This window comes from Nerophis ophidion, linkage group LG12 (assembly GCF_033978795.1).
Source record: "Nerophis ophidion isolate RoL-2023_Sa linkage group LG12, RoL_Noph_v1.0, whole genome shotgun sequence".
Taxonomy (NCBI): Eukaryota; Metazoa; Chordata; class Actinopteri; order Syngnathiformes; family Syngnathidae; genus Nerophis; species Nerophis ophidion.
The window spans coordinates 9,942,958-9,968,484 of NC_084622.1; the positions used below are offsets into that span (position 1 = coordinate 9,942,958).

At 40.6% G+C, this 25,527-nt stretch overlaps 1 protein-coding gene across 2 annotated transcripts in view; it reads right to left on the reverse strand.

Annotated features, from left to right (window-relative positions):
* Positions 1 to 25,527, reverse strand: part of LOC133562944 (voltage-dependent calcium channel subunit alpha-2/delta-1) — a 311,591-nt gene that overhangs the window by 53,281 nt on the left and 232,783 nt on the right. Inside the window, exons 23-28 of one of the 2 annotated variants that reach the window (XM_061916789.1) lie at positions 24,558 to 24,573; positions 21,419 to 21,423; positions 16,415 to 16,475; positions 16,206 to 16,297; positions 6,961 to 7,042; positions 4,116 to 4,178 (exon numbers count right to left, since the gene is read on the reverse strand). In XM_061916789.1, coding sequence (XP_061772773.1) covers positions 4,116 to 4,178; positions 6,961 to 7,042; positions 16,206 to 16,297; positions 16,415 to 16,475; positions 21,419 to 21,423; positions 24,558 to 24,573 — 319 coding nt within the window. Of the gene's footprint in view, positions 1 to 4,115; positions 4,179 to 6,960; positions 7,043 to 16,205; positions 16,298 to 16,414; positions 16,476 to 21,418; positions 21,424 to 23,728; positions 24,574 to 25,527 lie in introns of those variants that run through there. The other variant, XM_061916788.1, reaches the window with a different exon arrangement.

Here is a 25,527-nt window from a genome sequence, read left to right on the forward strand (position 1 = left end):
AGCCGAAGTCAGTGAGTCTCAGTTTGAAAAATTAATTAATTGTATCATTTTTCTTTTAATGAAAAATGAAAACGGGTCCCACAGACCCGAACACCACACAATGGTTAAGTTGTTCAACAGTCCAGGGTCTCTGTTGTTGTATTTTACGCTTCATATTGCGCCACACATTTTCAATGGGAGACCGGTCTGGACTACAGGCAGGTGTGTCTAGTACCCGCTCTTTTATCATGGAGCCACGCTTGGACATATGGCTTCGCATTGTGTTTTTCGTCCGTTGGGTCGACGAGGACCACTCTAGTCATCGTAGAGTTTTTGGGACTGGCTCTTTCATTGCGTGCGCAGATGACTGAAGTGGACGATCCTGGCACGGAAGGTTCAGGTACAAAAGGGACATGGGACGAGTGGGACGTCTCCAGGTGGGTTGATGGCACGGGCTTTTCGGCCTTACCTTTTCTTTTCATCTGCGGTGGTCCTGTTTGCTTCGCACAAATTGGCACCTTTGTGGATGGAAGAGCGCCAAGTTGCTCGATCCATTTCGGATTGTTCCCAAGTGTCTGGGTTGATGGCAAACGCTTTTGTGTGTATCTTTGAAGCGATTTGTTTGCCCAACCTGGAACCTCTGGCCATGTTGCAGCTCGCCGTAGAAAAGTCTTTTGGGCAGCCTCTTGTCTTGCATACGGGTTACGTGACCTGCCCAGCGAAGCTGGGACTGCATCAGGACGGTGAAGATGCTAGAGAGACCTGCTTTAGCCAGAATTTCTGTATCTGGGACTTTGTCCTGCCACTTGCTGCCGTGGATCTTCCTGAGACTTGTTGTGTGGAAGTGATTAAGCTTATTGGCATGTTTTTGGTACACTGTCCATGTCTCGGATGCATAGAGCACCACTGCCCCGTACTGTTCCAGTTTGGTCTGAGTGGTGATGCCTCTTCTGTTCCAGACATTCAGATACAGTCTACCGAAAGTGGAGCGGGCTCTGGCTACGCGGGTGTTCACTTAGTCATCGATGGTGATATTCTGAGACAGTGTGCTGCCAAGGTAGGTGAAGCGCTTCACTACGTTGAGTCTCTGGCCATTGACAGTGATGTTGGGCTCAACGTAACGCTTTCCTGGCGCGGGCTGATGAAGGACTTCAGTCTTCTTTGTGCTGACTGTAAGACCAATGTTTGTGCAGGCGCTGGAGAACATGTCAACACTGCGTTGCATGTCGGCTTCCGAGACAGGGTTGAGGGCACAGTCATCAGCGAACAGTAGTTCTCTGATGATGTCTGTCAGAACTTGGGTTTTTGCTTGGAGCCTACGAAGTTTGAACAGTTTGCCATCTGTGCGGTACCTAAGGTTGACACCAACATCCTTGTCTCTGAAGGCGCCTGTAAGCATGGTGGAAAACATGAGGCCGACCAGTGTTGGCCTTGCTTGGCCCCGTTTGTGACTGGGAATGAGTCAGAGGATTCTCCGCTGTCCTGGACCCTGCCCTGCATGCCGTCTTGGAACTGCATCACCAAAGCGATGAATTTCCTTGGGCAACCATACTTTGCCAAAATCTTCCACATACTCTCTCTGCTGACGGTGTCAAAGGCCTTGGTCAGGTCGACATAGGTGGAGAACAGGTCGGAGTTCTGCTCCTGACACCTCTCTTGAAGCTGCCTGGGAGCGAATACCATGTCGATGGGTCCTCGTTTCTTGCGGAATCCACACTGGCTTTCAAGCAGAAGAAAAGATGCACATTTCCATGGTAATAGATGATATGAGGCTGTAAATGAGGCAATGGCACTGGAGAGATGGCTGTCATTAACTTTAAATATACACATTTACTTTGACATTTTGGACACTTTTCTAAATTCTTGGGGATGATGACATTTTTCTAGATAATAATGCATCTTGCCATAGAACAAAAACTCTCTAAACTCTCATTAAACAAAGATGCCTAAGGTCAATGTCATGGACTGCAAATAGTCTGGATCGCAATCCAATTGAAAATTGTTGACGGAAATTGAAGAAAAATGGTCCATGACAAGACTTCAACCTGCCAAGCTGATCTGACAACAGAAATCAGAGAAAATTGGAGCAAGACAGTTTGTCACTGGCTGAGCACAAGCCCTGGAGACTGTCAGATGTTATAAAACCCAGATGCTTTTGTTTGGTTTTTCATGAGTCCATGTTTTTTTTTTTCCCTCAGAAATGAATGACTCCATAATGTCCCACTCAGCTTGATCTAAAAATGAAGCTGTTCCTGACCCCCACTATTTATTCTCTTGATGTATTTTACTGTCTCTTAAAACCAGAATATCGATGATTAAAATGACTACAGTTTAGTGTAAAACTTAAACTGAATGATCATCTTCCAAGACTGGTTATACCATTTTTGCCAGGTTTTTTTTTCATATACAGTGATATATTTTTAATTACAAGTGTCCCAAGTATTTTGCCATAAGAGCTGTCTCTCTGCGAATTGTTATACTTTAAATCAGGGGTCTCACGGGCCAATTGCGGCCCGTGTAACGTTATTTTGCGGCCCCCACCTTAATACGAAAGTCTAATGTTGTGTTATTTGGCTCCAAAATGGTTCTTTCAACGTTCAGGGTTGCCTACCCCTGCGTTTTTTTTGTTTTTTTTTCCAAGATGGCGCTGCTGTAGTGGCTGCTGTTGGCATGAGCTCTGTGCTCTTGTGTCATCCTTTTGTGTTTCCCTCTTGTTCTCATGTGGTATTATATTTTTTTGCCTTTTGGTCCGGGACCCTTTGGGACTGTGTGACAAGGGGGTGGCACTTTCGTGACCTCTGTGGTGCTTTTTTTGTGGACTTCTGGATCTGCCTCCCGGGAGCCTTTTGGCCATGGAGACCAGCTGCTGGGTCTCTTCTACACCAGAGTCTGTTTGGAGGGACTGGAGGAGATGCGGATGAGGGGACAGGACTGTGGAACTAGCACTGAGCTACTGGGACGGAGAGGCTTCGCGGTGTCTTGGCCTGGTGAGCAGGTGTCGGACACCTCAGTCTCCTTGGACGTATCATCGCTCATCCATGCGGACTGGACACTGGCCGAGAGTGGAGTCGGCTGTCTTGGTTGCTTTGTTGGGTCTGCTCCTGTCTCTGGCCATCCTCCCTCCACCCCAGCGGACGATGGCGTGGAACACCGCAGAGGCCACCACAGTGGATATGTTTATTTTACTTTTTATTCATAGCTGTATGTAGAAGTGTCTGGTTGCATCTGCTGCTTTAATGTCTTTAATGTCCTCTGTGTTCTTTGATGTTTGATGTTTCCCTCTTACACACATGTAAGAGGGATGTGTACTATGGCTATGAGTTGTTGTTTTTTTCCCTTGGCCTCAGTCTGCACCCCCACTCCAGGGCCTAGGCTAAGACCGATTTTTTAATTTTATTTTAATCTTCTATTTTAAGGGGCGCTGGAAGCCGGCAGACCCGTCAGCGATCCTGTTCTGTCTCCCTGTAATGTTTGTCTGATCTTGAATGGGATTGTGCTGAAAATTGTAATTTTCCTGAAGGAACTCTCCTGACGGAATAAATAAAGTACTATCTATCTATCTATTAGTAGAAAAGCGGAAAATGAGTGGAAGTGACAGAGATGTTGCCATGGAGACGAGGATTTTCTTACGTGCAGTCACACCGCGACACATATCCGTGAGTAATAACAGTCCCCAATAACCTGTACCAATTCAAACCGTTATCTGTGGAGATGTCCGATAATATCGGACTGCCGGTATTGTTGGCCTATAATTATTATTTGCAAAAAAAAATAAAGTTTATGAGTTTGAACATCAAATATCTTGTCTTTGTAGTGTATTCAACTGAATATGGGTTGAAAAAGATTTGCAAATCATTGTATTCCGTTTATATTTACATCTAACACAGTTTCCCAACTCATATGGAAACAGGGTTTGTAAATAGGAGGCCTGTGGATTCTGGATCTGTGGACTGAGACCAAGTACTCCATGGACCTAAACCCAGTGGGGCGGCAGGCGAGAGAAGCAGCCGACCTAAAAATATCACAGTCTGTTTCAATTTCACGGCACATTTTTGCATGCCGACATAATTGGCCGAAGCTCGAAATGCCGGTTTCACACCGCCAGAAGTCGAGGAAGGAGAAAGTCGAGATGATACCTTCTTGGGAAGACTCTTGTGATCCCTCCATCTGTGGCCACAAACCTGGCCAGGGTCCCGTTCCTGAGAGGATGGAAAAACACAGTCAAGTATCGCCGTGGACCACGCTGACAAATAGTAAATCTGCGAGTCGCAGCTGGGGAAGAAGAGACCCTCTCAAATTTTCACTACCAAAGTCCCTTGAGAATTTTACAGAGGGGGGGGGCTAGGAACTTGCTAACTGCTTATCCTGGTCAGGTCCACAGGTGTGCTGGAGCCGGTCCCATGATTCCCATCAGACTTTGGTGTTGTGGTTGCACTCCGGACCGGTCGCCAGTCGATCACAGGACACTTGCAAGGATGTTTATTTCATAAATCCGACTATCACAAATATTTTTAGCGGCTTTAATAACGTGACCGCCTGCAATGTAGCAAAGTTTGGCATGCGTGTAAATGTCGCCCGCAGGATTTTTCCCTCATTTATTTTATTTCTTGGAGTGGTTTGTACACGTGCCGAGACCTTACTCAGGCATAAGAACCTCAAGCTGGTGGAAACTGGTCCAATTCGAACCTGATATAGTATTTAGCATTTTGTACGCATTCCTACTTAACAGTCAGGAAACATAACTTGGAATATGGACATTTTTTACACATCACCTAAAAGGAATATTTAATAATAATAATAATAATAATAATAGATTTTATTTGTAAAAAACACTTTATATTGAGTAAACAACCTCAAAGTACTACAGTGTATTAAAAAAAATTCAAAGACAATATCGACTCAATAATGTTCATGTTAAGTATCGATTCGATACCAAGTAGTTACAGGATCATACATTAGTCGTGTTCAAAGTCCTCATGTGTTCAGGGACATATTTCCTGAGTTCATAAACATAGTATTAATTAAAAAAAATATCTATATAATCATAGTAGTATCGACTAGATGTCCATGGTTAAGTGTTAAGTATCGATTCGATATCAAGTAGTTACAGGATCATACATTGGTCGTATTCAAAGTCCTCATGTGTCCAGGGACATATTTCCTGAGTTTATAAACATCGTATGAATACAAAAAAAATATTAATGTAATCATAGTAGTATCGACTAGATAATGTCCAGGTTAAGTATCGATTCGATACCAAGTAGTTACGGGATCATACATTGGTTGTATCCGAAGTCCTTTTGTTTCCAAGGACGTATTTCCTGAGTTTCTAAACATAGTAATAATTAAAAAAATGTTTTTGATGTAATCATAGTAGTATCGACAAGATAATGTCCACGTTAAGTATCGATTCGATACCAAGTAGTTACAGGATCACACATTGGTCGTATTCGAAGTCCTCATGTGTCCAGGGACGTATTTTCCGAGTTTATAAACATAGTATGAATTTAAAAAAAAAATATTGAGGTAATCATAGTAGTATCGACTAGACAATGTCCATGTTAAGTATCGATTCGATACCAAGTAGTTACAGGATCATACATTGGTCGTATTCAAAGTCCTCATGTGTCCAGGGACGTATTTCCTGAGTTTATAAAGAAAGTATGAATTTGAAAAAAAAAATATTGATGTAATCATAGTAGTATCGACTCGATAATGTCCATGTTAAGTATCGATTCGATACCAAGTAGTTACAGGATCATACATTGGTCGTATTCAAAGTCCTCATGTGTCCAGGGACGTATTTCCTGAGTTAATGAACACAGTATGAATTTAAAAAAAAGTATATTGAGGTAATCATAGTAGTATCAACTAGATAATGTCCACGTTAAGTATCGATTCGATACCAAGTAGTTACAGGATCACACATTGGTCGTATTCAAAGTCCTCATGTGTCCAGGGACGTATTTTCCGAGTTTATAAACATAGTATGAATTTAAAAAAAATATATTGAGGTAATCATAGTAGTATCGACTCGATAATGTCCATGTTAAGCATCGATTCGATACCAAGTTGTTAAAGGATCATACATTGGTCGTATTCGAAGTCCTCATGTGTCCAGAGACGTATTTCCTGAGTTTATAAACAAGGTATGAATTTGAAAAAAAAAAAAAAAAAAGATGTAATCATAGTAGTATCGACTTGATAATATCCATGTTAAGTGTTAAGTATCGATTCGATACCAAGTAGTTACAGGATCATACGTTGGTCGTATTCAAAGTCCTCATGTGTCCAGCTCGTTAAACCAGCTTCTTCACGATCTGACAACAACTTTCCATTATGCCTGTCAAAAAACTAAAACATGGCGAACCGGTACCTTTCAAACAGACTATAGTACCGTGTTTGATTCATTAGTACCGCAATACTACACTAGTACCGGCATACCGTACAACCCTAGTGCACGCGATGGAGTTTATCGCTCCGCTGCTCCCATGCTATGGAACGCTCTCCCTGACCACCTGAGGGCACCACAGACTGTGGATGCTTTTTAAAAAAGGCTTAAAAACCTTTTTTTTTTAGATATATGCATACTAGGTTTAGCTATTTGGCTGTTTACAATTTAACATGGACATTAACAGTAAATGAACAAGTAGATTAATAATCAATTTTTACAGCTTGTCCTTTGTAATGTTGACAAAATATTCCAATGATAAATGACACAATTTGATACTTCGATTGCAATAATAGACATATGTTTAATGTACACTAAGATTTTTTTGTTAAAATAAAGCCAATAATGCCATTTTTTTCTGGTCCACTTTATATAGAAAAGTATCGAATTACGTTTTTAGTACCAAGACCAAAATATTGGTATCGGGACCACCCTACCGTGCACGTCCAACACAGATTTCCACGCAAAATGAACCTCAAAACCAGGACAACATGATAGTACCTTTAGATCTGAGAAGGTTTGGCACTCACACTTTCTGCACTTTCCACACGTCAACCAGCTCAGCAGTCAGACCGGCGTCCAAGATTAGTCGACTCACAAGGGACACGTTGCCTAGGATTGAAGACAGATCCTCTCTACATATCTTGGACATCACACCTGCACCACAGCAATGCCAACAAGGTAACGTGCGTATCGACAGTAATTGAGCGTTTGATCTCAAGATTGAACACATTCATGCAATTGAGCAACATTGGGACAATTTTCTTGTCGTAAACATTTCAACATCTGATATGATAATCCCTCTTGACAAGTCATGTTACACTGCTGAAAAGCCCGTTTCGTCACCTTAAAGGCCTACTGAAACCCACTACTACCGACCACGCAGTCTGACATTTTGTTCCAGCACCGTTCACAGCAATAAGTCGTCTCTTTTCATCGCATAATTCCACAGTATTATGGACTTCTGTGTTGCTGAATCTTTTGGAATTTGTTCAATGAATAATGGAGACGTCAAAGAAGAAAGATGTAAATGGGAAGTGGTGTATTGCGGCCGCCTTTAGCAACACAAACACAGCCGGTGTTTCCTTGTTTACATTCCCGAAAGATGATGGTGCAGCTTCACTATGGAACCGAGTGGTCAAGCGAACCGGCAGGTTTCGGCGAGAAAATGGTGCTAATAAGTCGGCTCTTACCGTAGACATGAGCGGAGAGCTTCCGTTGTTCCTCCTGCACCTGCAGCTGCAGATTCTCTTGCCTCCTCCCACCGGCCGCCCCCGACCGTCGGATGCTTCTACCGAGGAGGAGGGAAAAAAAAAAAAAACTCTGCCCGGCCCCATCGGCTGCCTTCACCTCGTTGAGAATCGTGGCTTCCCTCAGAGACACTGGCGGTCACCACACATGTGGCCACACCCCTCAGACTTTCAGGTTGTACTGGTACGGCCATAAAATCTCACTAAAACACTAGTGACACAATAAGCAGATAAGGGATTTCCTAGAATTATCCTAGTAAATTTGTCTAATAACATCTGAATCGCTCTGCCGTTTAGTGTTTTTGTTTGTTTTTCCCTACTTCCCAGGGACGGCGTGGCACAGTGGGAGAGTGGCCGTGCGCAACCCGAGGGTCCCTGGTTCAATCCCCACCTAGTACCAACCTCGTCACGTCCGTTGTGTCCTGAGCAAGACACTTCACCCTTGCTCCTGATGGGTGCTGGTTAGCGCCATGCATGGCAGCTCCCTCCATCGGTGTGTTTGAATGTGTGTGTGAATGGGTAAATGTGGAAGTAGTGTCAAAGCGCTTTGAGTACCTTGAAGGTAGAAAAGTGCTATACAAGTACAACCCATTTATCATTTATTTATTAGTCTTTCACTCTCACTTTCCTCATCCACGAATCTTTCATGCTCGCTCAAATTAATGGGGAAATTGTCGTTTTCTCGGTTCGAATAGCACTTTTTGTTGGAGGCTCCCATTAAAACAATGTGAATATGTGAGGAGCCATCAAACATGTGACGTCATCGTCTGCGACTTCCAGTAGAGGCAAGGCTTTTCTCTTAGCACCGAAAGTTGCAAACTTTATCGTGGATGTTCTCTACTAAATCCTTTCAGCAAAATTATGGCAATATCGCGAAATGATCAAGTATGACACATAGAATGGACCTGCTATCCCCGTTTGAATAAGAAAATCTCATTTCAGTACGCCTTTAAAGACCCGACTTATTACCACCATTTTCTCACCGAAACCTGCCGGTTGACATGTGGTAGAGAAACATGTTCGCTTGACCTCTCTGTTCCATATTAAAGCTTCACAACAAACAAAGAAACACCGGCTGTGTATGTGTTGCTACAGCCGGCCAAAATACACCGTTTTCCACCAACAGCATTCTTCTTTGACGTCTCCATTATTAATTGAACAAATTGCAAAAGATTCAGCAACACAGATGTCCAGAAAACTGTGTAATCATGCGCTGAAAACAGACTACTTTTAGCCGTGGGTGGTGCTGGGAGAACATGTCCGCTTTTAAAGGCCTACTGAAACCCACTACTACCGACCACGCAGTCTGATAGTTTATACATCAATGATGAAATATTAACATTGCAACACATGCCAATACGGCCGGTTTTGTGTCCTAAATTGCAATTTAAAATTTCCGGCGGAGTTTCTTGTTGAAAACGTCGCGGAATGATGACGCGTGCGCGTGACGTCACTGGTGGTAGCGGACATGTTCTCCCAGCACCACCCACGGCTAAAAGTAGTCTGTTTTTAGCGCATAATTACACAGTATTCTGGACCTCTGTGTTGCTGAATATTTTGCAATTTGTTCAATTAATAATGGAGACGTCAAAGAAGAAAGCTGTTGGTAGAAAATTGTGTATTTTGGCCGGCTGTAACAACGCAAACACAGCCGGTGTTTCTTTGTTTGTTGTGAAGCTTTAATATGGAACAGAGCGGTCAAGCGAACATGTTTCTCTACCACAAGTCAACGGGCAGGTTTCGGTGAGAAAATTGTGGTAATAAGTCGGCTCTTACCGTAAACCTGAGCGGAGCTTGTGTCGTTCTTCCTGCAGCTGTCAAAGAGGCAGCTGCGACTTTCTTGGCTCTTCAGAGACACTGGTGGTCACAACACCCCTCCGAATTTCAGGTATGACTATATAATCTCACTAAAACACTAGTAACACAAAGAGCAGATAAGGGATTTTCCAGAATTATCCTAGTAAATGTGTATAATAACATCTGAATCGCTCCCACAGCCCTGTCTTTTTTTTTTTTTCTTCTTGCCCTTCACACTCACTATCCTCATCCATGAATCTTTCATCCTCGCTCAAATTAATTGGGAAATTGTCGCTTTCTCGGTCCGATTCGCTCTAGCTGATGGTGGCCATGATTGTAAACAATGTTAAGATGTGAGGAGCCCTACAACCCGTGACGTCACGCGCACATCGTCTGCTACTTCCGGTACAGGCAAGGCTTTTTTATTAGCGACCAAAAGTTACGAACTTTTTCGTCGATGTTCTCTACTAAATCCTTTCAGCAAAAATATGACAATATCGCGAAATGATCAAGTATGACACAGAGAATGGACCTGCTATCCCCGTTTAAATAAGAAAATCTCATTTTAGTACGACATTAAATGAAGTCTCATTTGGAAGGAACATGAGTTCGTAAGAATGAAAATGCCTTTTGGAGCAGCGTAAAATGTTCCGAATCTTCACTGCTATCCCGGAGAGCTTATTTTCCCGTTGCTATTTACTCTTGTGTGGTGTTCTTTGGTAATGTAGTGGCAATTTCCCAATTTATTCACTCAACACGTGGTCAGGAACTACAGTGGCGAGTGGCGGAACCACACACTGCTGTGGGATGGCAAGGCCTCCTCTGCGTTCAAAGCGTTTTTGGAGGCAGGGAGTTGTCTGTCTTTTTGTGTCATGAGTGGTTGGTCAGCATGGACTGTTTCAAAACACCTCTTTTCATAATAAAAACAACCCTATCTAAATAATAGTTCCCCCTATTACAAACCTTGTTTCCATATGAGTTGGGAAATTGTGTTAGATGTAAACGATTTGCAAATCATTTTCAACCCATATTCAGTTGAATATGCTACAAAGACAACATATTTGATGTTCAAACTGAAAACATTTTTTTTTTTTTTTTTGCAAATAATCATTAACTTTAGAATTTGATGCCAGCAACAAGTGACAAAGAAGTTGGGAAAGGTGGCAACAAATACTTATAAAGTTTAGGAATGCTCATCAAACACTTATTTGGAACATCCCACAGGTGTGCAGGCTAATTGGGAACGGGTGGGTGCCATGATTGGGTACAAAAACAGGTTCCCAAAAAAATGCTCAGTCTTTCACAAGAAAGGATGGGGCGAGGTACACCCCTTTGTCCACAACTGCGTGAGCAAATAGTCAAACGGTTTAAGGACAACGTTTCTCAAAGTGCAACTGCAAGAAATTTAAGGATTTCAACATCTACGGTCCATAATATCATCAGAAGGTTCAGAGAATCTGGAGAAATCACTCCACGTAAGTAGCATGGCCGGAAACCAACATTAAATGACCGTGACCTTTCATCCCTCAGACGGCACTGTATCAAAAACAGACATCAATTTCTAAAGGATATCACCACATGGGCTCAGGAATACTTCACAAAACCACTGTCACTAAATACAGTTGGTCGCTACATCTGGTAGTGCAAGTTAAAGCTCTACTATGCAAAGCGAAAGCCATTTATCAACAACATCCAGAAACGCCGCCGGCTTCCCTGGGCGCGAGATCATCTAAGATGTACTGAAGTAAAGTGGAAAAGTGTTCTATGGTCTGACGAGTCCACATTTTCAAATTGTTTCTGGAAATATTCGACATTGTATCATCCGGACCAAAGGGGAAGCGAACCATCCAGACTGTCATCGGCATCTGTGATGGTATGGGGGTGCATTAGTGCCCAAGGCATGGGTCACTTACACATCTGTGAAGGCACCATTAATGCTGAAAGGTACATACAGGTTTTGGAACAACATATGCTTCCATCCAAGCGCCGTCTTTTTCATGGACACCCCTTCTTATTTCATCAAGACAATGCCAAGCCACATTCAGCACGTGTTACAACAGCGTAACTTTTTGAAAAAGGAGTGCGGGTGTTTTCCTGGCCCGCCTGCAGTCCAGACCTGTCTCCCATTGAAAATGTGTGGCGCATTATGAAGCGTAAAATACGACAGCGGAGACCCCGGACTGTTGAACGACTGAAGCTCTACATAAAACAAGAATGGGAAAGAATTCCACTTTCAAAGCTTCAACAATTGGTTTTCTCAGTTCCCAAACGTTCATTGAGTGTTGTTAAAAGAAAAGGTGATGTAACACAGTGGTGAACATGCCCTTTCCCAACTACTTTGGCACGTGTTGCAGCCATGAAATTCTAAGTTAATTATTATTTGCAAAAAAATAAAGTTTATGAGTTTGAACATCAAATATGTTGTCTTTGTAGCATATTCAACTAAATATGGGTTGAAAATCATTGTATTCTGTTTATATTTACATCTAACACAATTTTCCAACTCATATGGAAACGGGGTTAGTATTTAATAACAGGGGAACCATTGGGTTTTTTAGATACTAGTAAAGAACATAATTTCATGGCTGTCTTGAGTTTCCAAAACTTTCTACAACTGACTGATTGGAGCACATACTTGTTTGTCACAAAAAACATTCATGAAGTTTAGTTCTTTTATGAATTTATTATGGGTCTACGAAAAATGTGACCAAATCTACCGGGTTTAAAGTATACATTCAGCAATGTTAATATTTGCTTACATGTCCCTTGGCAAGTTTCACTGCAATAAGGCGCTTTTGGTAGCCATCCACAAGCTTCTGGCAAGCTTCTGGTTGAGTTTTTGACCACTCCTCTTGACAAAATTAGTGCAGTACAGCTAAAGTCGCAAACTTTGTCAGTTTTCCGGTGTCATACGTCAGATATATATATATATATATATATATATATATATATATATATATATATATATATATATATATATATATATATATGCTATATTCAATAAAGAGGCAACTTGTTTATCCACTCTACTGGTACTTTAAAATGTCCAGAACAAGTGGTAGGTGTCTGTTGCATGCTTCGAAACATAGCAAAATGCCACATGTAGGAGTATGATAAAAATAACTTGCCGTTAACGAGTGTCTCCATGGTATAAACTACAAAGTTCACGCGCATTCTTCAATTAAATAAGATGGTCTGCACCACTTTTGCATTTCTTATTTAGTTGTGTACACAGTCTTAAGCCTGGTGCATACGCTCAGATCACGTAACTTGCATAAGCAGCGTCATTGTGGAGGGGAGGCGTGGCCTGCGGACCTGTAGCAAAGCGGGGTGTACCAGGACCGGTTTTAAAAATCAGCGGCAGGTGCATGAATGGCCCACCTGCTTATCTAATCACCTGTCGCTCTGTTTAAGGCAGCAGCCGGGAATGAGAGAGGGGTTGTTGATGTTGGAGCACGGGCACGAGCGAGAGTGGGACTGACGAAAAGACAATTGCTGAAAACGTTATAAAAGTGGAAGAGCCTGGCATGTCGGTGATTGGGGGGCCTGTGTTTTTTATACATTTTGATATCTATTTTACTGTTTTAATTGCTTTTACCTTTTAAATAAGTTTTTTATCATATTTATTTTATATTGTTTTTATATTGGTTTTATATTTATTTATTTTTTGTTTTTATTCAGTCATCGTTGGAGCATAATATTCTTTTTAATATTGTTTTCAACATGACTGTGCAGCACTTTGGAAACATTCTTTTTGTTTAAATGTGCTATATAAATAAAGTGAATTGGATTGAAAGAACCCGGAAAGCCTTCCACAGTCGTCGCGTACCCTCCCCCGGACTTTGACTTTGTGCGTGCACCCCCCAAAAAGCCTCGCTTTGCGTCGGCTGCGACGTGGACCTCAGAGCTGTGATTTTTCAGCTTTTGAAGAGGAGGGTCCAAGAGCACAGGATCGCAGACATGGTGCCTGAAATGCTCAATCAATCAATCAATCAATGTTTACTTATATAGCTCTAAATCACTAGTGTCTCAAAGGGCTGCACAAACCACTACGACATCCTCGGTAGGCCCACATAAGGGGCAAGGAAAACTCACACCCAGTGGCACACAAAGTAACATTTGCATGCAAACTGATATTTTGGTGCATTCAAAAATTAATTACTAAGTGTGTCGTTTTTCAGCTCATTGAGTTGTTCTGTCCAAAAGAAGAAATCACATTTTTTAATTTTTATTGCCAATCTTGTTTTTAACTTTTATTGCCAATCTTGTGCGAACAAAATGTTCAATTGCAACACATATTCTTTCTTGTTCTCTCTCACACACAAGACTTTCTCATTCTTTATCGATCATCTTTCCAGCATTTTATGTTGGCAAACATGAGAGCATGAATAACAAAACATACCGGTCGTTACAATAGTTGTTTAACAGTTTTGTTAAATTACTATTTCTAGCTATGTCTTGTCCTATGTCCCAAATATCGGAATAGCGCCGCAACTAATAATAGCGACTCGTTCAGGGGTCTTGACTTATGTATTTTCCTGTGGTTTACAAGTAAAACCTTCATTAAACGTAAATTGATGTTTCTGAATGATTCGTTTTTCAGTTCCAATGTCCATTGCGATGCACAAGTCAGTCCCAAAAGATGAAATAGAAACCAACCAGGGGGACGCAAACTATGTGAAAGAGTACGTGCAATATTAAAGTTTGGACACACTGTTTAGCACACGTTAGCTGGATCTTAATCGATCAGGCCCTTGTTGGTGTACTTTTTGCCCATTTTTTATTTTTATTTTATTTATTTATTTATTTTTCATTTCATGCTGAAGCAACATAGCAGTTTTGAATTGACTTCAATGTTGTAGAAAATGGTGTAAAAATGTATTTCCCCTTGGACTTATAAACCTATTTTTTGTACCTTTTCATATAAACTGTTGACATTATCTGGATTTAAAAAAAAACTGTGGGCCACAATGAATTAAAATGAACTGTAGCCTTTACATAACTAGTAAAATATTAATAATACATTATTTCCTAATATTTACAAAAATGGTAAATAAAAACAGAATGCAAAGATTTACAAATAATTTTCAAATTTATATTCAATTGAATAGATGATGCGCCACACATTTTTAATGGGAGACAGGTCTGGGCTACGGACAGGCCGGTCTGGTACCCGCACTCTTTTACTATGAAGCCACGCTGTTGTAACACGTGGCATGGCATTGTCTTGCTGAAATAAGCAGGGGCATCCATTAAAAAGAGCTTGGATGGCAACATATGTTGCTCCAATACCTGTATGTACCTTTCAGCATTAATGGTGCCTTCACAGATGTGTAAGTTACCCATGCTTTTGGCACAAATACACCCCCATACATACCCAATTATGGCACCCACCTGTAACAATCCAGAGGGTTCATCTCCTCTTGGTTCCAGAGGACACGACATCCATAGTTTTCAAAAAACAATTTGAAATGTGGATTCGTCAGACCACAAAACACTTTTCCTCCTTGCATCAGTCCATCTTGGATGAGCTCGGGCCCAGCGAAGAAGGCGGCGTTTCTGGATGTTGTTGATAAATGGCTTTGGCTTTGCATAGAAGAGTTTTGAATTGCACTTACAGATGTAGCGACCGACTGTAGTGACTGACAGTGGTTTTCTGAAGTGTTTCTGAGACCATGTGGTGATATCCTTTACACACTGATGTTGCTTTTTGATGCCGTACCGCATTACGGATCTCCAGATTCCTCGAAACTTTTGATGATATCACGGATGTAGATGGTGAAAATCCCTAAATTCCTTGCAATGGCTTGTTGAGAAATGTTGTTCTTAAACAATTTGCTCAGGCATTTGTTCACAAAGTGGGGACCCTCGCCCCATCCTTATTTGTGAACGACAGACCATTTCATGGAAAATGCTTTCAGACCCAATCGTGGCACCCACCTGTTCCAAATAAGTGTTTGATGAGCATCCCTTGAAACTTGTTGCAGGTTCTAAATTCACAATGAGCTATCATTTGCAAAAATGAACAAATTGTACCAGTTCCAACATTAAATGTCTGGTCTTTGCAGTCTATTCAATTGAATATAAGTTGAAAAGTTTGCAAATCATTGTATTCCGTTTTTATTTACCAGTTACCCAATGTGCCAACTTCACTGGTTTTGGGTTTCGTTAATCATAAACCTATCAAACTGCGTTTTTGTTAGTTCTAGATTGGCTTTACAACAGTGTAACATGCATCAATCTATCTTCAGAGCACAAACATTTCAAAGGCAGTTGCAAGGCAAGACCCGAGTGCAACCTTGGCTTTGGATGGATCAGGAATAGCTGTGTCCATTAGCAGGGGCATAATGGTGGTAAGCTATACCAGAGGTAAGATGCATTAGATGATGACCTTTCAAACACCATGAGTCACGATGTAGAATGACCACATAAGGCTTCTCGGAAAGCTAAGTCCATCAGCCTGATGTCACCCTGCTCAGACCGGACTAATCAAATGAGCAGAGTCACGCTCTGCCCTTCAGACGCTGACCATTTGGGGGAAGATTGAGGACGTCACCGTGCATGCAAACACACACACACACACACACACACACACACACACTCGCAGCAATGCAACACAGTGTACATTGATCAAGGCGACGGTGGTGTACCCTAATCCGACGCACCATCGTTTGCTCATATGTTGGGTTTAAAAAAAACAACAACACTGAGAGAGATGCATGACTCACATGCATCTGGAGTGTTCCTATCAATGTACTGGTTGAATTCGAGGAGAAACTGGGTGTTGTTGAGTGACAACTTCAGCTCTTTGCAGTAATCCCTGAAGAAACAGCAACTGTCAGTTTCACTCTCGGCACCGTGTTTGCTCCGGCATGCTCAACGAGACTTTTAAAAGGTGAAAACAACCACAAAAAACAAAAAAAAAAACTCCACTCACCGTGGAGCGATGAAGGTGTAACCAAAGGCATCAAAGTTCTCCAGCTGGATGGTTTCCATCACTTTGGAAAACACATAAAAAGGCAGATTTTTTTGGGAGATGGGAATGTTGGCACTGAGACTGTGACACGGAGAGTGGAACCTTTTAAGTCGTGAAGTTTGTGAAATAAAGTCTCTAAAGTTGCAGGAAAAACCGGACGTTTGTTTACTCATGATGTGAATTTCGGCAAACTTCAATTCTGTGAGCATTTTAAGCAGACGTGTCATTACCCTTGTGCTTTGTACAATGCTGCGGAGGATTTATGGAATGTTCCTGGTTTACAAGTTTCACATGCCACTAATGCATTTTGTCTCATCACAATAGTTATGGACTCACCATTATTATTGAGGAAAAAAAAAATGACAAAATGCATAAACACAGTGCAGTTGCAGATTTCCTTTTTTTGTTTTGGGGCTGTGTCTTGTGCATTTTGTCGTTTTTTCTCATGCCACTAAAACATTTTGCTTCATCACAATAGTTATGGACTCACCCTCATTTGGTCGTTTTTTTTCACAATAAGGGTGAGTCCATAATTATTGTAATGAGGCACAATGATTAGTGACTTGGGATGCTCATAAATCAGGAAAATTCTATGAATCGTCCACAGCATTGTATAAAGCTGCTTAAAAATGTCGTCAAACTTCAGTTCTGTGAGCATTTTAAGCAGTGGTCCAGACTTTGCATTACCCTTGCGTTTTATACAATGCTGCAGACAATTTATAGAATTTTCCTGATTCACAAGCTTCACATGCCACTAACACATTTTGTCTCATCACAATAGTTATGGACTCACCATTATTATTGATGAAAAACGACAAAATGCACAAAGACAGTGCAGTTGCAGATTTCCTTTTTCGTTTTGGGGCTGAGTCTTGTGCATTTTGTCGTTTGTTCTAAATAATAAGGGTGAGTCCATAACTATTGTGATGAGGCAAAATGCATTAGTGGCATGTGAAGCTCGTAAACCAGGAAAATTCTATAAATTGTCCGCAACGGTGTATAAAGCGAAAGGTTAATGGCAAGTCGGGACCTCTGCTTAAAATACTCACGGAACTGAAGTTTGCCGAAATTTTTAAGCAGTGGTCCGGGCTTGTCGTTACCCTTGGGCTTTATACGATGCTGCGGACGATTTATATAATTTTCCTGGTTAACGAGCTTCACATGGCACTAATACATTTTGCGTCATAACAATAATTATGGACTCAGCCTTATTATTGAGGAAAAAAACGACCAAATGAGTCCATAACTATTGTGATGAGGCAAAATGTACAGTATTTGTGGCATGTGAAGCTTGTAAACCAGGAAAATTCTATAAATCATCTGCAGCATTTTATAAAGCGCAAGGGTAATGACAAGTTTGGACCACAGGTTTTGTAAAATTTTTGATCAAAACAATGCTCATTGTTCTTCTTTATTATATCCTTATTAAAGGTTCCACTGTATTCATATATATATATATATATATACATATATATATATATATATGTTTATACATATATAATATTCATGAAAATAAGGAATATCACAGCCATGGTCAAAAGTTTACATACACTTAATGTCATAATGTCATGGCCGTCTTGAGTTTCCAATAATTTTGACAACTCTTATTTTTGTGTTTGATAGAGTGATTGGAGCACATACTTGTTGGTAAAAAAAAAAACATTCGTGAAGTTTGGTTCTTTTATGAAATTATTATGGGTCTATGGAAAATGTGAGCAAATCTGCTGGGTCAAAAGTATACATACAGCAATGTTAATATTTGCTTACATGTCCCTTGGCAAGTTTCACTGCAATAAGGCACTTTTGGTAGCCATCCACAAACTTTTGGTCGAATTTTTGACCACTCCTTTTGACAAAATTGGTGCATTCAACTAAATGTGTTGGACTTTTTTCTTCAGCATTGTCCACACGTTTAAGTCAGGACTTTGGGAAGGCCATTCTAAAACCTTAATTCTAGCCTGATTTAGCCATTCCTTTACCACTTTTGACATGTGTTTGGGGTCATTGTCCTGTTGGAACACCCAACTGCGCCCAAGACTCAACCTCCGGGTTGATGATTTTAGCTTGTCCTGAAGAATATTTTTCATTGTCCCATTTACTGTCTGTAAAGCACCAGTTCCATTGGCAGAAAAACAGGCCCAGAGCATAATACTACCACCACTAAGCTTGACGGTAGGGATGGTGTTCCTGGGATTAAAGGCCTCACCTTTTCTCCTCCAAGTTTCACTGCGATAAGGCGCTTTTGGTAGCCATCCACAAACTTCTGGTTGAATTTTTGACCACTTCTCTTGACACAAACCCATAATAAATTCATAAAAGAACCAAACTTCATGATTTTTTTTTTTGCAACAAACAAGTGTGTGCTCCAGTCACTCTATCAAAAAAAACAAAAACTTGTATAAATTATTGGAAACTCAAGACAGACATGACATTATGTTCTTTACAACTCAACACAAACTTTTGACCAAGACTGTATATGACTGCTTGTACGTGTTTTAATTTTGGTGATGCTAAAGCAGTGGTGTCCAAAGTGCGGCCCGGGGGCCATTTGCGGCCCGCAGCTAATCGTTTACCGGCCTGCCACACATTCTGGAAAAATTGCAAAATTGATAGTATTGCAAAATAAAAATAAAACATTTTTAAAAAGTGGAATGAGGTGAAATCTAATGAGAAAAAGTGGCGATGTTGACACAAACTTGCCATGCAGGCAGTTTTTTTTTTGTTTTTGTCTATTTTTTTTTTCCATTGCTCCAAAAAAAAAAGGACAAAAAAATCTGTTATAATGAATTATTACTTAAAAATGATCACTTTAAAATGTTTTATGTGGAAAAAATATTGCATATGTTGTGTGGTTGCCAAATAAAAACATCAAAGTTTTGACAAAAGACCATAAAACAAACAAAAATAATAGTTAAAACTTAAAATCGACAGATATATCGGAAGTTGATCTTGAAATTAAAGTTTTAAAAGTAAAAAAAAAATAATAATAAAAATGCATCACTTTATGAGTGGGGAACCTTTCGGATCTCACATATATTTAGAACGATTTTATTTAACATTTCACTGTGATTACTCAAAAGTATTAAATAATTAAAATCAATGGTGTCCTGCATTGTTGATGTTTGAGGGCTTTATTTGCTAAATAAAGGAACTCAATAAAGTAATATCTATCCATCTATCTATCTATCTATCTATCTATCTATCTATCTATCTATCTATCTATCTATCTATCTATCTATCTATCTATCTATCTATCTATCTATTCATCTATCTATCTATTTAAATACTGCATATTTCAGTTTTACTATAAAAACAAAGTTGTCTTTGACAGAAAATACATAAAACCTTATTTGTTTTACTTTATATCAATCCCAAGTTGATATAGAGATTTACTGTTAGCATCAAATTAAAAACAAGTAATAATAATAATTTGACTTATTTTTAACATTTTAGTAACTGAAACCCTCTTTGCCAGGGGTTTCAAACTCAAATACAGAGTGGGCCAAAATTCTAAACTGAACAAAGCCGCGGGCCAAAGTTGAACAACTTAACCTTTTTATAGGGAACCAAACAAGTTTTGCATTGAATATTGAACAAGCAGGGCTTATATAACTTTATAGTGACATGCAAAATCGAGTTTTGTTGGTAGCGGGGGTGTATATTGTAGCCGAAAGAGTTAGTGCTGCAACGGGTTCTGGGTATTTGTTCTGTTGTGTTGATAATATGTTACAGTGCGGATGTTCTCCCGAAATGTGTTTGTTATTCTTGTTTGGTGTGCGTCCACAGTGTGGCGCATATTTGTAACAGTGTTAAAGTTGTTTATACGGCCACCCTCAGTGTGACCTGTATGGCTGTTGACCAAGTATGCCTTGCATTCACTTGTGCGTGTGTAGAATCCGCATATATTACGTGACTGGGCCGGCACGCTGATTGTATGGCGGAAAAGCGGACATGAGGACAGGTTGTTGAGGACGCTAAAAGCAGTACCTTTAAGGCACGCCGCCGATATTGTTGTCCGAGTGGAAATCAGGAGAAATTCAACAGAATGGTTGCCCCGGTAGATTTTCGGGGGGGGGGGGGGGGGGTCTCCTGGGAAAATCGTGAGGGTTGGTAAGTATTAAAATTAGCGGTGAATGCACCGCCGCTGTATAATACCGGCAGGCTAGCTCTAATGTTAATTTAATATTGTCTCAAGGGGCCAAAATAAGTTGAGTTTGACACCCAAGCTCTATGCTCCCCAGGACCCCTAAGGATGAAAAAAAAAAATCAATATATTTTGTTATGGTTTAAAAATGAAAAACATCAAAATGGCCCCCGCATGCTTAAATTTTTCCGTGTGCGGCCCTCTGTGGAAAAAGTTTGGACACCTATGTGCTAAAGCATGTAGAAGACAACAACCAGGCCCACACACACACACACACACACACACACATGAACACATGACAAACTGGACAGAAATGAGGTGCTGGACAAACACGAATGGATGGTGGGAGGAAGCTGGTGGAGAATGAAATACTTGCCTCTTTGGCCTGTGAACCCCGTGAAGAAAGACAGGAGGAGAAAGTCAGAAATTGGACAAATATTATCTTCTAAAAGACAATATCAAAAGCGAATTAGCATGCAGAGCAACAACATTGTCGTAAACGTTAAATCCCTCTAAAATATGGACTGTTTAGAATCTCGTAAATGACAAGACAGGCGTCAACGGCCATCATTCACCACGCCGCTCTTAAAGTGAAGACGTTTTGGACTTTTAGAGTACACTTAGCGGCGAGGCGCCGCCTGCAAAAGTCATCACTGGGCGCCGACTTTGAACAATGTCATGGAAATGTGGCGAGGGGATGAAACGATGTCTTTCACGTAAAAGTACGAAAGGCAGATTTATTGCCTGTTTCTTCAAGGCTTTCAATGCGGGGTTTTGCTCGTATACAGTAAATATAACACATGGTCATCCAGCATGGGGACCTTCTCTTATGAATAAATTTGGTATGGCACACTACCATGTATGGGGAAAGATAAGGATTGATGCATTGGTGGTCTGGTCCGAAACTTAAGTCGAATGCCCACAGGTCCTGGATTCTAATCCCGTACAAGCCCCCAATTTTTGCACGTGACCAGTCTTCCTCTCAAGGAATAAAACTCACTGGTCACCCCCAAATTATTTTGGATGAAATATACAGTACAGGCCAAAAGTTTGGACACACCTTCTAATTCAATGTGTTTTCTTTATTTTTCATGACTATTTACTTTGTAGATTGTCACATCAGAACTATAAATGAACACCATACTTGCCAACCTTTAGACCTCCGAATTACAAAGATGTGGTGGGGGTTTGGTGGTAGCTTGTATATTGTAGCATCCCGGAAGAGTTAGTGCTGCAAAGGATTCTGGGTATGTGTTCTGTTGTGTTTATGTTGTGTTACGGTGCGGGTGTTCTCCCGAAATGTGTTTGTCATTTTTGTTTGGTGTGGGTTCACAGTGTGGCGCAGAGAAGAGGACTGTTGACAAACTAGTGAGCATCCTGGATGATGCCAGTCACCCTCTGCATAGCGTTATCAGTAGCCAGAGGAGCCTGTTCAGTTCTAGACTGCTTCATCCCAAGTGCAGGACTAATAGACTCAAAAACTCCTTTGTCCCACACGCCATTAGACTGTACAACTCCTCTCTGGGGCGGGGGGCTGGGGGTACTAGGATGACAGGGGATGCAAAACAATAACAGTGCAAAACGTTTTCATAACATGGTCATTACTGCCTACTTAGTCTTGTTATATTCTTATTTTACTGTTATATTTTTATTCCAATTGTTGCTTTTTATTTTTTATTCTTATTGTAATAATTCTCTATTTCCATTTAAACCACCATTATTTACTTTTTACTTTTATTTAAATTGATCTCAACTCTGTACACTGCTGCTGAAATTTTGATTTTCCTGAAGGAACTCTCCTGAAGGAATCAATAAAGTACTATCTATCCATCTATCTATCTATATTTGTAACAGTTGTTTATCCGGCCACCCTCAGTGTGACCTGTATGGCTGTTGACCAAGTATGCTTTGCATTATCACGTGTGTGTGTAGAAGCCGCATATATGGCATGCTGTTTCTATGAAGGAAAAGCAGACGTGACGACGGGTGAGAGAGGATGCTTAAGGTAGTGCCTCTAAGGCACGCCCCAATATTGTTGTCCGGGTGGAAATCGGGAGAATGTTTGCCCCGGGAGATTTACGGGAGGGGCACTGAAAGTCGGGAGTCTCCTGGGAAAATCGGGAGGGTTGGCAAGTATGATGAACACATGTGGAGTTACGCACTTAACAAAAAAAGGTGAAATAACTGAAAACATGTTTTATATTGTAGTTTCTTCAAAATAGCCACCCTTTGCTCTGATTACTGTTTTGCACACTCTTGGAATTTTTTTAATGATCTTAAAGAGGCAGTCTGAAATTGTTTTCGTATCACAGGTGTCATAGTTGTGATGCCGTCATTGACAATCTACAATGTAAATAGTCATGGAAAATAAAGAAAACGCATTGAATTGAGATGGTGTTGTCACGACGCAGGCTCAAACCCCCTTTTCTATGGGAGCTGGGTATGCCAGCACCTATGTTGGCAGCGCGCCGAGTCACGCCCCTGCTTGCACTGGCCGCATCATGCCCACATGCCTGAAAGGCTGTGGGCGATCAGCAATCTACACACCTGGGATTAATGAGGGCGAGTTGTATATAGACCAGTGGACCCATGGATCCTTGCCGGAAATTAATCTTCTTTCGTGTACCGTAAGCCGACTACCCAGCTTTATGCTCTCTCTCTCTCTCTCTCTCTCTCTCTCTCTCTCTCTGCGTTTTCATTGTTCTTCTTTATCGTCCCCCCCAGCAATCTGCCTTCGTCCCCGTGTCGACGAGCTGTGCGTCTCGTCAGTTATAGCTTTCTTTGTTTCCCGGACTGCCTCTTTGATCCTCGACACCCACTTGGACACGGACGTCCTTTGCCTCGCCCTTCACCCAAACAATCTGCCTACCCCCACGGACTGCTTTCATGTATTGGCCCTCCTCTGGAGTCAAAAATAGGTAAAATACACAGGTAATCACCCACACCTAGTCTAACACGACACACTGTTGGATTTTGGTCACACTCCATTCTTTAACCTAGTAAATATATATATATATATATATATATATATATATATATATATATATATATGTATATATATATATATATATATATATATATATATATATATATATATATATATATATATATATACATTACACCCTCGTGGAACTTTGCCTTCACGACTCCCCCTGCACACATAACAGGTGTGTCCAAACTTTTGGCCTGTACTGTATGTTGAGTAAAAAGGACCACCGAGACAGAACAGCAATTGGCCCAGTTTTACTAAAGCTTTAGGAGACCAGCCCTTACAACGTAACAATAGCATCGCCAAGCAAGGTCTGAATCCAAGCAAAAACAGTCCTCTTATGCAGAGCGAAAACAGCCCCCTCCGGCCCAGAAAGAAATGCAGATGCTACTTCAAAACAGATAAGGAACTGTCAAAACAGCTCAGTAAGCCGACAAACTGGAGCCCTAAAGACAAAACAAAGAGTTTACGAGCGGATATAAGATAAAAGCAAGGTCACGAGAAGACACACTACATGTGAATATACTAACTGCTTTAAACATGACTATTGATTAAGAAAGAACACTTAAAAAGATCTGGTTTTCACACTTTCTGCGGCGAAACGTCTCCGCGGCTTTAAACAGCCCCGTAAACGTTGACAGACTTTCAATAGCAGCGAAGTAATGACACAAAGGCCATATCACTCAGTCAAAATCTCATCTATTGGGATAACTGCACCATTAGCCAGCAGTGCCGTGTGGCGACACATCAAAGTGGTGAAAAAAACGCTCCAAAGACAGATGGTTTTTAAACCGGAGTCACCGCTAATAACACCCTGTGAGGCGTCCCTAAGCTTTTTCACAGCAAAGTCATTCATGGAGCCATCACCGGCGGAGCTTTCGGCGTAATCGCCACGCAAAGGGGCGTCAACATGTTTCGAGCGGAAGGAGGAGAAACATCACATTTGCAAAAGGATGAGAACAGAAAAGTACTTGCCCCAAGTTGATGCTGCAAACGTCCGGAAAAATAAAGACAAGAGAAGAACATGCCTCAAAGTCAGAATACAAAGAAGTGAATCACCACATGTAGCAATTACAGTGTTTGTGCTTAGGGATCATCGGCACAATTCAGAAGCAAGATTAAGCATTTAAAGATTTAGTTGAAAGAAAGAAAAACTGAAATCAACAGAAAACATGGCAAAAGTTGATATCTAAATTCCCTACATCCACATTTTGTGCATTTTCAGTATGCAAATGCTTTTTGGATTGAGATGGCTATATATATATATATATATATATGTATATATATATATATATATATAATATATGTATGTGTATGTATGTATGTATGTATATGTATGTATGCATTGACATGTGTGTATCCTGTATATGTATGCATATATATGTATGTGTATATATATATATATATATATATATATATTTTTTTTTTTTTTTTTTTTTTTTTTTTTTTTTTAATATATATCAGTGGTTCTTAACCTTGTTGGAGTTACCGAACCCACCAGTTTCATATGCGCATTCACCGAACCCTTCTTTAGTGAAAATTAAAATGTTTTTTGTTTTTTTTCAAATTCAAGAAAAACTTATGTTTTTTTTATTGGTGCACAAAAGGAACCGTGCATGAATATCACCTTGTTCACAGAACAAAACCAACACAGTGCATGATTTCACAACAAATTACAGTACTTACACACATTACCATGAATTGATTAAATTGGAACCCGACTTAAACAAGTTGAAAAACCTATTCGGGTGTTACTATTTAGTGGTCAATTGTACAGAATATATACTGTACTGTGTAAACTATACTGTTTCATATAATAAATGATAAATGGGTTGTACTTGTATAGCGCTTTTCTACCTTCAAGGTACTCAAAGCGCTTTGACACTACTTCCACATTTACCCATTCACACACACATTCACACACTGATGGAGGGAGCTGCC